This window comes from Pezoporus occidentalis, unplaced genomic scaffold, assembly GCF_034315485.1.
Source record: "Pezoporus occidentalis ecotype Australia unplaced genomic scaffold, CSIRO_AGI_Poc_V1 ctg4, whole genome shotgun sequence".
In the NCBI taxonomy this organism is placed as follows: domain Eukaryota; kingdom Metazoa; phylum Chordata; class Aves; order Psittaciformes; family Psittacidae; genus Pezoporus; species Pezoporus occidentalis.
In genome coordinates, this window is record NW_026915724.1 from 22242888 (window position 1) to 22256505 (window position 13618).

General features: G+C 42.2%; 1 protein-coding gene across 7 annotated transcripts in view; it reads right to left on the reverse strand.

The window, feature by feature from the left end:
* PPP4R1 (protein phosphatase 4 regulatory subunit 1) overlaps positions 1-12636 on the reverse strand; it is a 61136-nt gene extending 48500 nt beyond the window's left edge. For 2 of the 7 annotated variants that reach the window (XM_062632967.1, XM_062632966.1), the window contains exons 1-2: positions 12220-12636; positions 11886-11930 (exon numbers count right to left, since the gene is read on the reverse strand). In XM_062632967.1, the coding sequence (XP_062488951.1) occupies positions 11886-11930; positions 12220-12613 (439 nt within the window). In that variant the 5' untranslated portion in view covers positions 12614-12636. The other 5 variants (XM_062632972.1, XM_062632970.1, XM_062632968.1 and 2 more) reach the window with 5 other exon arrangements.
* Positions 12637-13618: the final 982 nt, after the last annotated feature.

The following is a 13618-nucleotide window of genomic DNA, read 5'->3' on the forward strand; positions in this document are numbered from 1 at the left end:
GAAGGTTATTCCAAAAAACTTATCAAAAAGGCTGTTAAATATTGCCTCTGCAGCCTTCTACTGCTTTACACCCAACTTTGAGCACTTGCCCAGGTGCCACAGGACCTTTCGTAAATTTTACCAATACAAAAAATACCCTGAACACAAATGTACTGGTTTTGGCTGGGAGAGAGTTGTGCACCTCCAACCTACTGCTGGCAGGGCAGTGTGAGAAGCAGGAATAGAAAAGGCCTTGACACTGTGTAAGCACTGCTCAGCAGTAACTAAAACATCCTTGTGTTATCAACACTAGTTTCAGCACAAATCCAAAACACAGCACCATACACGCTACTATGAAGAAATTTAACTCTGTCCTAGCCAATACAAGCCTTGGCTAGTTCAAATGAAGAACACAGGTTCATTCTCACTTCGGAATGTAGACCAGGCAACAGGGCCACGTGTTACTTTCCTGCTGCAGAAAATACTACAGGTCACTTTTCTTAATTTTTCCACTTTTTCAAACCAGTACAGAAAGTCCAGACCAAATGCTCAGAAGGCATCTGAGCTACAAGACAGCACTGAAAACTAATGCAAGTGAAGAACCTAAGTACTTTTCAATCTGGTCTTACACGTTCACACCAGCATGCCAAAGAAACAGATCTCAGAAATTAGAAGTTAACACCTTATCCCAGCAGCTTAAAGTCACTAGTGGTGAGGAACAGTAACTGGACAAGTGTGAAAAGCAATCACAGTGCCCCTATTTTCAGTCCACATAAGCACCAAAGCAGAGCAAAATGTGTAAATGCATTTGTCTAAAATAAGTAGTTTGCAAACTCCTATTCAAAACTCTACACTACTACCACTGAACACAAGGCAGCATCAGATAACAAGGTAAGCACAACTTTGTTTCAGTATCTGTCACTGACCTGCTGTATGACACAACCCAAGTAAACCTCCTTCTTTCTATATCTTCATTTTCCTGTCCAATCATTTGTTTGACAGCTCATGATAGAAACTATTCAGGCTCGTCTATCCTGCATCTAGTCTGTACTATACCAAGAATGTATTAACACCCCCTCGCTTTAAGTTCTCCTGTTTCCCTTGAGTTCTGTTTTATGGCAAGGTTACAACAATTACTTGTCACAATTATTAACCAACTTGGACCATATAATCTTGCTGGGACAGACTATGTTTAGAGGAGATTAGTCAACCACTGACAAGCTTGGCTGGCAAGCATGTAACAACAAAACAGAAATCCATTTAAAACTCAGTCCCCTATAAAACCATAGCCAATACGCCAATTTCCAAGTAAGCCCATTTTTCTACTACATATCTTTATAATATCTTTAACAAAGATTTCGACCATATTGTGTCTTTTACAGACAGCTGGACATCATCATCATGATTGAAAAAATAATTATTATTTTTCTTTTATTTAATACTGCATGAACAATTTCTTGCCACAGACTGTTCAGTAGCAAGGCCTACATATATTATTTTTATTCTTCTGTATTTGCTATGGGCTCCATGGCAAAAACATATCCATCATTTTGACATGGGCACTCAGTAACAAGACAAAATATATTCTAAAAATGAGCAATATTCATTTCTAGAAGGTGAGCAACAAACAATTTTAAATGTTCAGGATTTCCATCTAATATTACCATCCTCATTTTATTTTCTGAATTCCCAAAGCATTCTGAAGATCTATTAAGAAGTCTGTATGGCAGTTGCTACAAACATCTCCAGTAAAATGGATTAATTTTTCTTCAACTGCAGTAGAGGCTATTTATTATGTTCTGTATCAATTGTAACTATAAGAACGTTCAGGTTAATACATCACTTACATGCAGAAAGGACTTAGTTCTGTTCTGCTGTTCAAGCAAATATTTTTTCAGTTTAACTGTAAAGCAAAAATAGAAGTCCTACCAGCATTTACAATAAAGCCCTACCTACATAATAGGTAGTCAAATTACAAAATAACAGGAGCAAGTTTCTCTCAGTACTTCAATATTTTAAATAAATTCTTTCCCATGTTATTTTCTATAAAAAATATTGTTTTCCATCAATGTTCTACAAAGAAATCCACCACATTTAGCATGGAAGCTAAATACCTGTATTTGTCCACAGCAATGCATTACTTTTACCCTCTCACACTACACTGTATTCCAGCCTGCTTCCATAGTGACATCACAGACCAAAATGTCAGTCACGCTACTTCACCTTCATCTGCTAACACAAATTTACTGCACTGCTTCAGTAACATTAACCAAGGACTATTGCAATGACAGTTACACAAGTATTACAAAAAGCATTTGTCATGCTGAATTCCACCACCCTGCATGCTTGATCCAGGTATCACTGGTGATCTCAGATCCCACTGTCAGAAACCGGGAGCCAATTTTTCCAAGAAACACTTAAAATCTATTATATCTCTTTGACTCCTGTAGTGTGAGACTGAAAATGCAAATGAGATAACAAGCTCACCCCAATACTGCAAATGTTTTCAGAGAAAAATACAAATTTGAACAAGGTATGGTTTTACTCAGCAAAATTACAAAATAGGTGCACAAAAGCATAAAAGGGATCTGCAACTGATAACAGTTAGATTTTCATCTGCTCACCATACTAGCAGAAATAAGAACCACACTTTCCTTTCTCTATCTCTCCCTAAATTTCCCCTTCGAGTATAGAGCACTATGTACCTTGAGCCTCTTACGAATGTGAAGTTACCACACCTGTATGCACAGACTTTGCCTCCACTCCAGATCCGGTGGGATAAGGTTTGGGGGTGAGACTGAAGGAGGAGAGAGGGAGAAGCAAGGAAGAAGACAAGAAGGGGGAAATGCAAAGCAGCTCTGATGCAAAGCTGCTGTGGTAGTAGCAAGGCTTACCACATTAGCCTCTATGTAGCACTTTCATAGCAGAGCTTGCCAACAGCTTGAAGCACAGAGCAAACGCTTCAAAATAGATCTTTGGTACAGGCTTGCAGAGAGAGCATCCAGCAGATGAAAGAAAGACACAGCCATCAAAATCAGCAACTGTTTACACACAGGACTTATGCAAGTATGGCACAGCAAATTTAAAAGATCCAGTAGACTAACAGACTATTTTCATTTCGCAAAGACCTTCGGTAAAAGAGAGTTATCAAGCATAACGAAGGTGCTGCATTTCTCAGCAAACATCAGAGGAAACAAGGGGTGACACAAAATTCTCCATGCAACAAGGACAGGTGTGGCTACAGACAAGTTTGTCTTTCCAGGCATACACAAACAGCACTGAAAATCCTGACTTGCTCTAAAACAAAGGAATAGTTCTATCGCCTATTGCTCACTAGTCATTTATTTGTACAACAGTGGAATGTACCTTCAACAGTTTGACCTGCAACAAAGGCTGGCCAGAGGAAATTCAAACAAAGAGAACGACATCCAAGCTACCAGTGAAAACAATAAACAGTTTACACTTTGTCTGCCTATTTCCTGTTGGTAACATGTCACACCCATCACCACGGTACTCAAGTCCCTTGCTATTTAAGGGTCTGTCTTTTACCCCTTCCTAACAACTGCATACAATTAAGAGTGGTGGAGTGAGGCCGGAGTGAAGCAAGTCAGCTATTGTGAGCACGAAGTTCCATCTAAGGTACTTTTTTCTCCTCTATGAGTTCCTCACAATCAAAGAAAGGTATCCATCCTCTCCCTGCAAAGCACTGCTGACTAGCGGTTTGTGACTGACTGAGAATTCTGCAGCACTACAGAGAGAATCCCACTTCATCTTCAACCAAGATGTCCTGTCATGGTAGGACCAGGGAGATCATGTACACAGGACACAACAGTGATGTGACACCATGAGTTATGACACATCAGCTACTAACTGAACTGCTCCACTTGAATCAAGTGTTGCTCTACTGTACAGTTACTTTGACTAGTTCAATCACAGTAACTGAAATAAACTTACTTCAGCTAAATGCTGCAGGAGAAGACAAGTTCTATGACCAGTACGTCCATAATCTACAAAATGTGGCCTTCCAATATAAATCACTTTGAACTTCCTAAGTGTACTTCCCCTCTCTCCAGTTAAAACCCAGACAATGCCCTTGAGGTGTTGTTTGACAGCATTCAAAACTCTGGATGGGATAAGCCTTTGTGTTTCCTGAGCATTCAGAGGCAGAAATTCTTTCTGTAACTCTTCACGCTTTTCTTCCTTCTGCAACTCCCCATGCTTTCTCCTGTCCATGCTCAGTATAAAATGTAAAAGTGGTCTATGGGAGAAGACTGAGCAGTACAGAATGCAGCAGATTAATTCAGGAAAAGGAACAGTCATGAGTGTCAATTTCAATGTTATTTAAAGTAGTTTTCTCTAATAAAACATACATAAAAGCAAATTTACACAAGCATGTATCCCTATGGACTAATCAAGCTATTCCTCCTGCAGGCTAAAGGGGAAGGAAAAGGTGGTCTCTTCCATTCAAATATTTGGGAACTGTTCAGGCACTATGGCAACAATACGAGAAAACACCTAAGCAAGCTTGTTTACCAGAGAACAACGCACCAGCAGCCTGCATTATCGCTCATATACAATGTCACTTATACATTAGTATATTTAGCTTTTGTGGAATTCATACTGCAGAATAGTGTGTATTTGTTGTACTGTTACCTACAGGTGCCTGCTAGCTCCCCCACTCCCCAGTGCGATAAGGAGGAGAATCAGAAAAACACATAAAATAAGAAATTCCCATACATTGAAATAAGAACAGTTTAATAATGAAAATCAAAGTAAAATATAGTATTATTAGAATAATAAAAATAGGAAAGAGAGATAGGAAGAAATAAGCAAGTGATATACAACTGCTCACCACCTGCTGAACGGCACCCAGCCCATCCTCAGGCAGCGATCACCCCTTCCAGCCAACACCCCCCCCCAGCTTATAGTCTGGGTATGATGCTCTACGGTATGGGATATCCTTTTGGCTTGTTCAGGCCTGCTGTCCTGTCTCTGCTTCCTCCTGGTTTCTTGCGCCCTTCCTCACTGGCAGAGCATGAGAGAGTGAAAAGTCTTTAATCGGGGTAACTTCTTAGCAACACCTAAAACATCAGTGTGCTATCTGGCTTTAGTCTTAGAAGAATGCCAAAAACTCATCACTGCACCAGCTACTAGGAAGAAAATTGACTCTATGCCAGCTGAAACCAGGATACCTTTCAAAAACACCCTAGCAAACCAGTACTCTGAACTCTCAGTGCAGTTGTCTTGCTGTTGCAAATGAACACCCTTCACAAACATATTTTGACATTTTATTCAACCTACATCCTGAACAGGGTTTTAACACCATACTGCCAGAAAAAAACTGCAGCATCCCTCCCACACCACATGAAACCACATTATTTTTTCTTATGCTATACCTTCTAAAGTAAAGAAGCCCTGATGTTCTGGGTTCCTTTAGGGGCAGCTGTTCCCGCCTCTCTCTTCCAAAGAGGGAATTGTTACTTTAGCTCTCAAAGCAGAACCTATCCTTTCATCCAGTTCTGTCACAAGTCATCTCTTGCAGCTACTTCTCCTACAGTGAAAGCCTCCTGCCCGCATGTAGGGAAAAGACACACACAGTAAAGAAAGGCATTTTATCTTCAACATGCTGCCGCCTGCCACCTCCACAACAGGTCAGCAATCAGAAAGAACTGCACAAACACCATGGTTTCACTCTTATCTTAAGCACTCAAGAGTTTGGAAACTTCCAGCTCCTTCCTGCCTCTTTCACTCCTTTCTTTTTCTTTTTTTTCCCCTCCAAGAGGAAGAAAAAGGGAGGAGAATACCTGAAGCCCCAGGAGATAAATCAGAAGATGACAAACTAAATAAATAAATAAGAGGTTGCAGCCTTAATCGAGGAGCCCTGCCAGAGACAGGAACTTAAAAGGCAGCTGGCAAAAAGCACTATTTCCACATCAGAAAAGATGCTACTGGCCTTGGGAAGCTCAAAGCCTAGAAAATTACCTGCTCTTCAATCCTCTGCTAGATGTAATGGAGAAAACGTGCAGCTGCATGAAGAAGGTTCATTAGCCTGTATCAAATCAAGCACAAACCTTTCCTCACAATAGCTCCTCTCTAGGATCCTAACAGATTGTTCAAGAAAGTGACTAACCATCCATTACCCACCTGAGACTGCTGAAACCAAAATTCCATGGGGACACAGCTGTCCACCTGAGTCTCACAGTTTCTATGAAGGTCAATCCCCACATTAAAAGACAAAGAAATGAAGAGTCAGGAGAATTAAAACCTCATCTCCAGGGGAAAGAGGTATTTAACAAGTATGTTACATTAGCATTAAAAAACTGTTACTAGATTCCCGATGGAACAGAATCTCAGTCCCACAGGAGAACTCATTCTAAGCACTAGAGAAAGTCTGCCATTGATTTATTGCTTTTTGCAATGCAGACATTCAAGATTGCAGATGACTGAAATACCAACCCAGTAATTCAAACTATTCCAGCACTCTTTCACCAGAGCGAAGACTCTGATGCGACCAAAAGGTCAGTACTGCAACACAGCACTGGAACATTATGTTGGAAATTTAGCTATAATCAAAGCTGGAATTAAGCCTAAGAAGTGACATGACTTGCAGTCTACACATAAGAACTAACAGCGTAACAAAATTTGCTAATTCTTATTCTGTGGCAAAGGAACAAAGGAACCACAATGCAAAAGCTTCTGATATTACTATGTACAGCTATGGGAAAGGTTAAGATGAATTTTAACATAATGAATGCATGTTACGCCAATGTAATTCGCTGCAAGAGAGTAAGAACTACAACAAAGCATCAAGCTGTGATTGTGATTTGACACCACAGGGAAATACGACTGATTTTATTTTAAAAAGAACAAAAAAACATTTTTTTGACTTTTAAGTATCATTAATGAAAATAAAATTAATTGAAATTAGTTTCTATTTGGGAAGAAACCTGTGTGCTACCCAAAGTCTTAAGAGTAATTTAACTAAAAGCATTCAACCAACACAAACTCACTGCTAATGCCAGATGATTTGCTGATCACCTGGAAAAGGAACACCTCAATGAAAAACCAGCTTCTGACATCTGCAGATGCACAGAGTATTTTCTTCAGCTCAGTTAGATAACTAGTTCACTCACAAAGGGGAGGGGAGGCTAGAAAGATCTGTCTTCCCTTTCCAACCATCAAAAAGAACTCTATACTAAAACCAGTGGTATGTTAGGTCATAACGACTAGTTTCACTATCATTATTATTATTTTTAGAACTGTCTAATCCACTAGTAAAATCCAGACATTCACACTAGATTTGCCAATTGTAAATACTATTTTAAATCTACAATCTATCATACTGTTAAACTCTTATGCCAAAGAAAAGAAGTTTACAGATGTGACCATCTCTATAAAAACTTTAACACATCTAAACCAGCACTGTCTAAACTATGCTTAGATATTAAAACATAATTTTCTGCATTTTTAGTCTAATTGTATAGAAAAAGGTAGCTATCACTCACCATTTCTCAACATGACACAAGGCGAAGCTTCAGAATCTGAATCTTAAACTATGTAACCAAAGCACGCATATAGTACTAGCGACTATCAAAAGTTCAAAAGTTGTATGTAAATGGAGCTGTTGGTTATCAATAACAAACATCTTTTCAAAAAACATACATGCAAAATAGTAAAACCAGTCATTAGATTAAAATTTCTTTTCTCACCTGACTTAAATCACAATTAAAATCCCAAGTTAAATAAAGCTACCCTTTTTCCCCTCCAATCTGAATTCTAATTACAGATGGATCTATTTTCCAGAATACACATCCTGCACACATCAATGGACAGACTGAAAGAAGTCAGCATCATGGTACATTGATTTCATCTATCTGTACTGATCAACCTTCAGAAAGATCCAGGGGGAGAGCAGAGAGGAACACAAACTATCTAGGAAGAGTCATAAAGAACATTTTATTTATCATCAGCAGTATGTAATTCTACAGCCCCATGTGTTTGCTTTTCAATCACTTTTGTTGCTTATTTTCTCTTCTATACATAGCTTACACGGTTACATTATTTCATTTGGATTTTGTATGCACAAAAAGATTTGAACAAAAGCCAATTTTTCCCTGACTTCTTTTCATATACTGTGCAAGATCTCAGACAAAGAATCAAGGAAGTCAATAGTCCAAGCAGTTTTATGAGTAACTATGCAGCTGACATTGAATTGCTATCTCAATTTTGCAGCCTTATAAAAGCCAGATGGGATGGGGAGTCTTCTGCAGGCTTTCACTTTGAATTTTCACCCTATTGCCTTTAGGGTGTGAGTTTCTGCCTTAGTGGGTATCACACAAAGATTCTTGTTAGGGTCACACAAATGAAACACGATATGTTCCTTATTGGGGGGGGGGGGGGCGTAGAGTCAATAACAAAGTTGCTTTTCACGATAAGAACTTACATTTAGGAACCAAATTTCCTTATAACCTTCTGTACGTTCAGCCAGGATACATACAGTCACTGATTTTTTTTTGTCTTGTTTTTTTTTTTTTTTACTTCAAACTACCAAGCAAGAAGTGGCTGAAATCAGGAGAACCAGAATTTCTTTAACTATTATCGTAGCCTTAATCATCAGGAGCTACCTCTACAGAAGCAAAATATGAGGTAAAATATAAGTACTGAAATACCCTATGTAACTACTTAGTCATCAGTGTCATGTACCATCAGGTGTAAAGTATGCATTCACCTTCAAAAAAATATAAATTAAAAAAAAAAAAAAAATCAGAGATTTCATTGGTTACCAAGCAACCAAGAGTAGAAAATAATATGAAGCTTTTAAAATAGAAATGCAAACCAAAGCTGAAATTAATTATTTAAAAGTCAATCCAGCTGGTTTATCAACCACTCTCTAAAAGCCTTTCTTATAAAACCTCCTGTTAAATCTCTGACCTCTTAAACAAATAAACAAAAGGCAACTTTCAAACAGATGCCTTCCATAGCATATATTCTGAAGATCTCCCACTCCTCCAAAAGCAGGTTTACTACTCCCTGTTGAAATCTAGAAATGTTTCACTTTACCTAAATATTTATCAAGTTCTCTTTGGGAAATGGTAAACTTTCTTTTACAAGCAATTATTAAAATGATAATCCAAAGATTTAATTTACTGTTTTGTATTTCAGGTTAATTGGAATCCAGTGAGCTGGCACACCAAATGAGAGGCACAAATTGTACAGCTGTACAAGTTGCTGACTAAACTCCAACTTTCCAGTAAAATACTTAATTCCAGACACCTTAAAGACAAAGACCATTCAACAGCTGCTCTTAACTCTGCATTTCTAAAAAGATATATCGACGCTTGGTTCATTACTTTTAGCAGCAACCATACATTGCTCTTTGCTCAACTCCCAAAACTTTCTCCTGCTGCTTTAGAACACAACCAATAAAAAGTATCTTATTCACCTTAGTAATTCTTCCATTTTCTTTTGTACATTTATTGTATTAGAAAAGTGAACCACATTGTAGACTGTCATTATAAAAAATAAAAAAAAAAAACTAATAATTTGTGATTCAGAATCAAACTTGGACTCACTGATAAGCTGCAAAGGAATGCCTGATCTAGTAAAACATCCTAATCCATATGCCAAATCAGAGACCCAGCTTCAGATGTCCAATCCAGATCTTTACACATGCATCCCATCTTAATCACTCCTGGTTTCTCCAATGTACCTCATGGATGTTTTCCTACTTCTTGATACCAGATCAATTAAAAAGGCCAAAGATTTATTATTTATTACTTATTTCACTTTTCAAAATAGCCGATCAATTGATCCTATCTCAGTCTTTTCTTATAATTCATATAATTTTACATTTACCTAATTTCTCCTCCTAAATTACACTACCATGACTACAGATAGGCCTGCATGTCTTTTTCCTAGCTTGTCCCCAACTATAGCTTAGCACACCGAATAGCAAGACCACAGCTGGCAGAAATGACACATGCATAAAAGCTGCCAGCACTTCATAATTCTTTTCTCACAATGGCATTCTACTGCTTCAGGAATACACCTCTGAACCAGTGTCCAATGCCACTGCTCTGAAGAGCTACAAATATTTGAAATATTTACAACAGAGAGGTTCTGTAGGGTGGGATTCAGGCAAAAATTGCCTGGAAAAAAAAAAACTTTTTTTAAATTGTCCATTTCCTATATGCAACCATGGATTTGTAATCTCAAATAATGCATCAATTAGGAATGCTTCCATAAATTGCGTCAAGACCTGTTGTACATGGGTACAAAACACTGTTATTTCAAAAAAATACCACTGCACAGAAGCAGTGCTTTTGACAAGATATGTACAGCCTCTCTGGTCTGTATGATTCTCCTCCAGCTCACACCCACCCCACAAGAACAAAAATCACATGAAATCCAGAACCACAGAACACATCGTGTGACTGAACTATGTCCAGACAGCACATGTTGATTCATATAGATTCCTGGTTTTTCTCTTAAAAAAACATGCACAAGTACTGAGCTATTCACTTTTATCTACTTCCATTAAAATCTCAGTAACTTTTAATGAGGTTTCAAATCTTTACATTTCTATAGCACCTGCCTTCAGGATGCTCTCATCTGGACTGAGTCGTATCTCTCCACACATATTATTTCTTCATTTTTGAAGGCAAGACCGTAACATCCAAACCACCACCAGGAACTGAGGGACTCAGAATCATCTCTCCAATGACTACACATCACTTCTTACTTCAACTCCTGTCTTAGTCAACAAAAATCATAATTTATGTGGAAATTTAAGAATGCACTTTTTGAAGTGTCGCTTCTGAAGAAGTCCTCCTGTAATCACACACACAGTTTTCAAAGAGCTACGCTATCAATCTGAATTAATAAACAAATAAAGCCTTACAGAAAGGCTCCTTGTTTGTGCGAGACAACACATGATAAAAGCCTTTCAAATGTCAGATGACAAAACTGGAGCAGAAGACGTAACAGTTACATTTTGAAAAGTTAAAATTACTTTCCTCTAAAAACCTAAGGTATTAAACAAAAGGTTATCCTCCTGCAATGACCCCCTGGGGAGCAGACCAGGGTGCAGACACCACAGCAAACCAAATACCTTTAGACGGAAACAAGGGGTCTGTTCGTCCCCGGCAGACTGCGAGGAGGCAGCCACCGGCTTCACCAGCTGCCTCCGCCTCCATTTTTTTCCACTTTCCGCCCAAAATTCATCCTCCTCTGCTTCCAAGGAGCTCCCTCAGTACTGACGTTACCAACAGACGCCTTCCCACCTGAGTAACATCTAACAGCCTTCCCTGCCAGGCTTCATACCCCTGAGTTAGTAATTCTGCACCAGAGCCATACTCTTCAATTCACACCCTGACATTAACTCTTTTACACACAGCTCTCCATCAGGGTCAGGAACAGGGGGCCTGAGGGGAGGGGACACACGGACACAGATACACACATGCACATAAAATATATACATATATACACATATAGCTATAAAAGGATAGAGTAACCCACGCGCTGTATCCTCCGGCCCATCAGGTTTCTCCTCCCCGGAGGCGTCCCCCCGAGCGGAGGCCATGAGGGGACGCCACCGCCCGGCTGCCCGCCCGCAGGCTGCCACACCTCCCCGCGGGACGGCCGTTAACGGAGCCCCCGTGCCCGCCCCACCCCACCCCACCCCGCCCGCCGGCCAACGCACCCCGCTGCGCGCCGCCGCTGCCCTGGGGCAAAGCCCGGCGGAGCCCGGCCGGCCCCACGCGTGCCCGGGTGCGTGTCATGTGCACCGAACGGCGCGGAGCATGGCCTCCTCCGCCTCCCACAATGCACCGTGGGTGCTCCCCGCTGAAGCCACTTCCTCGCCCGAAAGCCGCCCCACACCGCCGCCGCCCCCCGGCCCCACTCACATCCGTCGATCTCCTCCTGCAGGTCCTCCTGGAGCAGCGACAGATCTGCGGGAGACACACCATGTGCCAACGCGCCCGGAACGCCGACCCCGCCAGCCCCCACCACGCGTAACCCGGCCCGCCCGCGGGGCCGCCCCCCGCCGCCACCGCCACCGGGCTTGCCAGGCTGCACCCCCCAACCCGACCCCGCCCCGCAGCCCCCCGCACTCCGAGCCGGACAGCGGCGGGGAGCGCTTCCGAAGCCGGGTCGGGGGAGAGGAGGGGGGGAAGAAGAGGGCTGGCGCCTCACCGGGGAGGCGGCGTGTGTGGAAAGGGGGAGGGGGGCGCTACCTACCCGCCATCTTGCTGCAGCCCCCGTGGGGCGCTGGGCTACATTTAACCCGCGGCCGAGCGGCAAAGGGGGCAGCGGTGTGGGCGGAGGGACGGGGACAGGTCCCGCGCGGTCCAGGCCCCGGGCCCGGCAGCGTCTCCCGAGTCCCCGGGAGAGTCGCGCAGGGAGGAGGGAGGGAGGGAGCGGGCGGGCGGGGGAAGGCGGGAGGAGGGGTCTGGGCCGGACACGCTGCCCCCGCCTCCGCCCGGCGGTGCAGCGTTCGCTCGCTGGTAGGGGCGGCCGCGCCTCCCCGCCCATCGCTCTGACTCACGCCCGGAGCCGCCCTGCCTGGCTCTGTCCGCGGGCAGCGGGGCCGGCCACCGCCGGGGCATAGCCCGTTCACCTGGCGTGCCCCCATCCGCCATCTCTTCACTGGGCCCTTTCTGCAGCCCGCCGAGGGGCGGGAGGGCAGCGGGGCTGAGGGAAGGACCACCGTGATCACGGCCCTGCCCCGAACGGCCCTGTTCGGGCGTTGTGGGGTCAGCCAGAGGGAAAGGACCCCGCAGCGGGGCTGCTCCTCACAGGTCCGCCTCACCTTAGGCTGCATGGTGTAGCTTCCAGACTCGAAGGGTCTCGATGAGGCCGCAGAAATCCCTGCTTCAGGCCTTTTGAGGTCACCTGGAGAGAAAGGTCCCCTTAGAGGCCGGCACCATCACCTTGCCCAGAGCACCCTCCTCGCGGAACTCGGCGTATTCGCAGCTGAGAACCCGTGTTTTAAAAACACATCATGTTCCCCACTTTTGTGAGTTCTGTTTTAAAAACAACTCAGTTCAGGGGTACATACACACAAAGATGGCCATCGTTTTCTGCTTTTGTTTGCTGTACCTTATGTTCAGTGCTGAGGGTTGTTGCCCTTTTCACTGTTTCGATAGATTTTCTGCTGTAAATTGGAAGATTTACAGTGTTGGATAAAACAAATGCTCTAAATAGTTGATGCCCAGAGCGCTTGATAAAGGACCATTACTGATACTGGTGCTGATTATTTATTATTATTATTAATACTGATTATTTATTATTATTATTATTATTATACTGAGTATATATTACCAGTATTACTGATACTGGTCTTACATGAGTCTTATTTTTATTGCTGTAATAACTGATTAAGATGTTAAGACACATAAAAGTCAAATAAGTAATTTTGCGTAGTTTAAAAAAAACAATTTCAGTAGCTCTGGTTTTAGCTGAATGTTTAAAAGCATGTCTTGTAAGCTCCTTTTTTAACATACGGTTCTTTTTATTTTGTAAGTTGGGCAAGGATGAAATCTTTATTGTTATTTTCTTGTCCTTGCCATATTGGCTGAAAATGTGTAATCTTCTTTTAAAATGCACACATCCTTTTCCCTACAATCCTACAAACAAG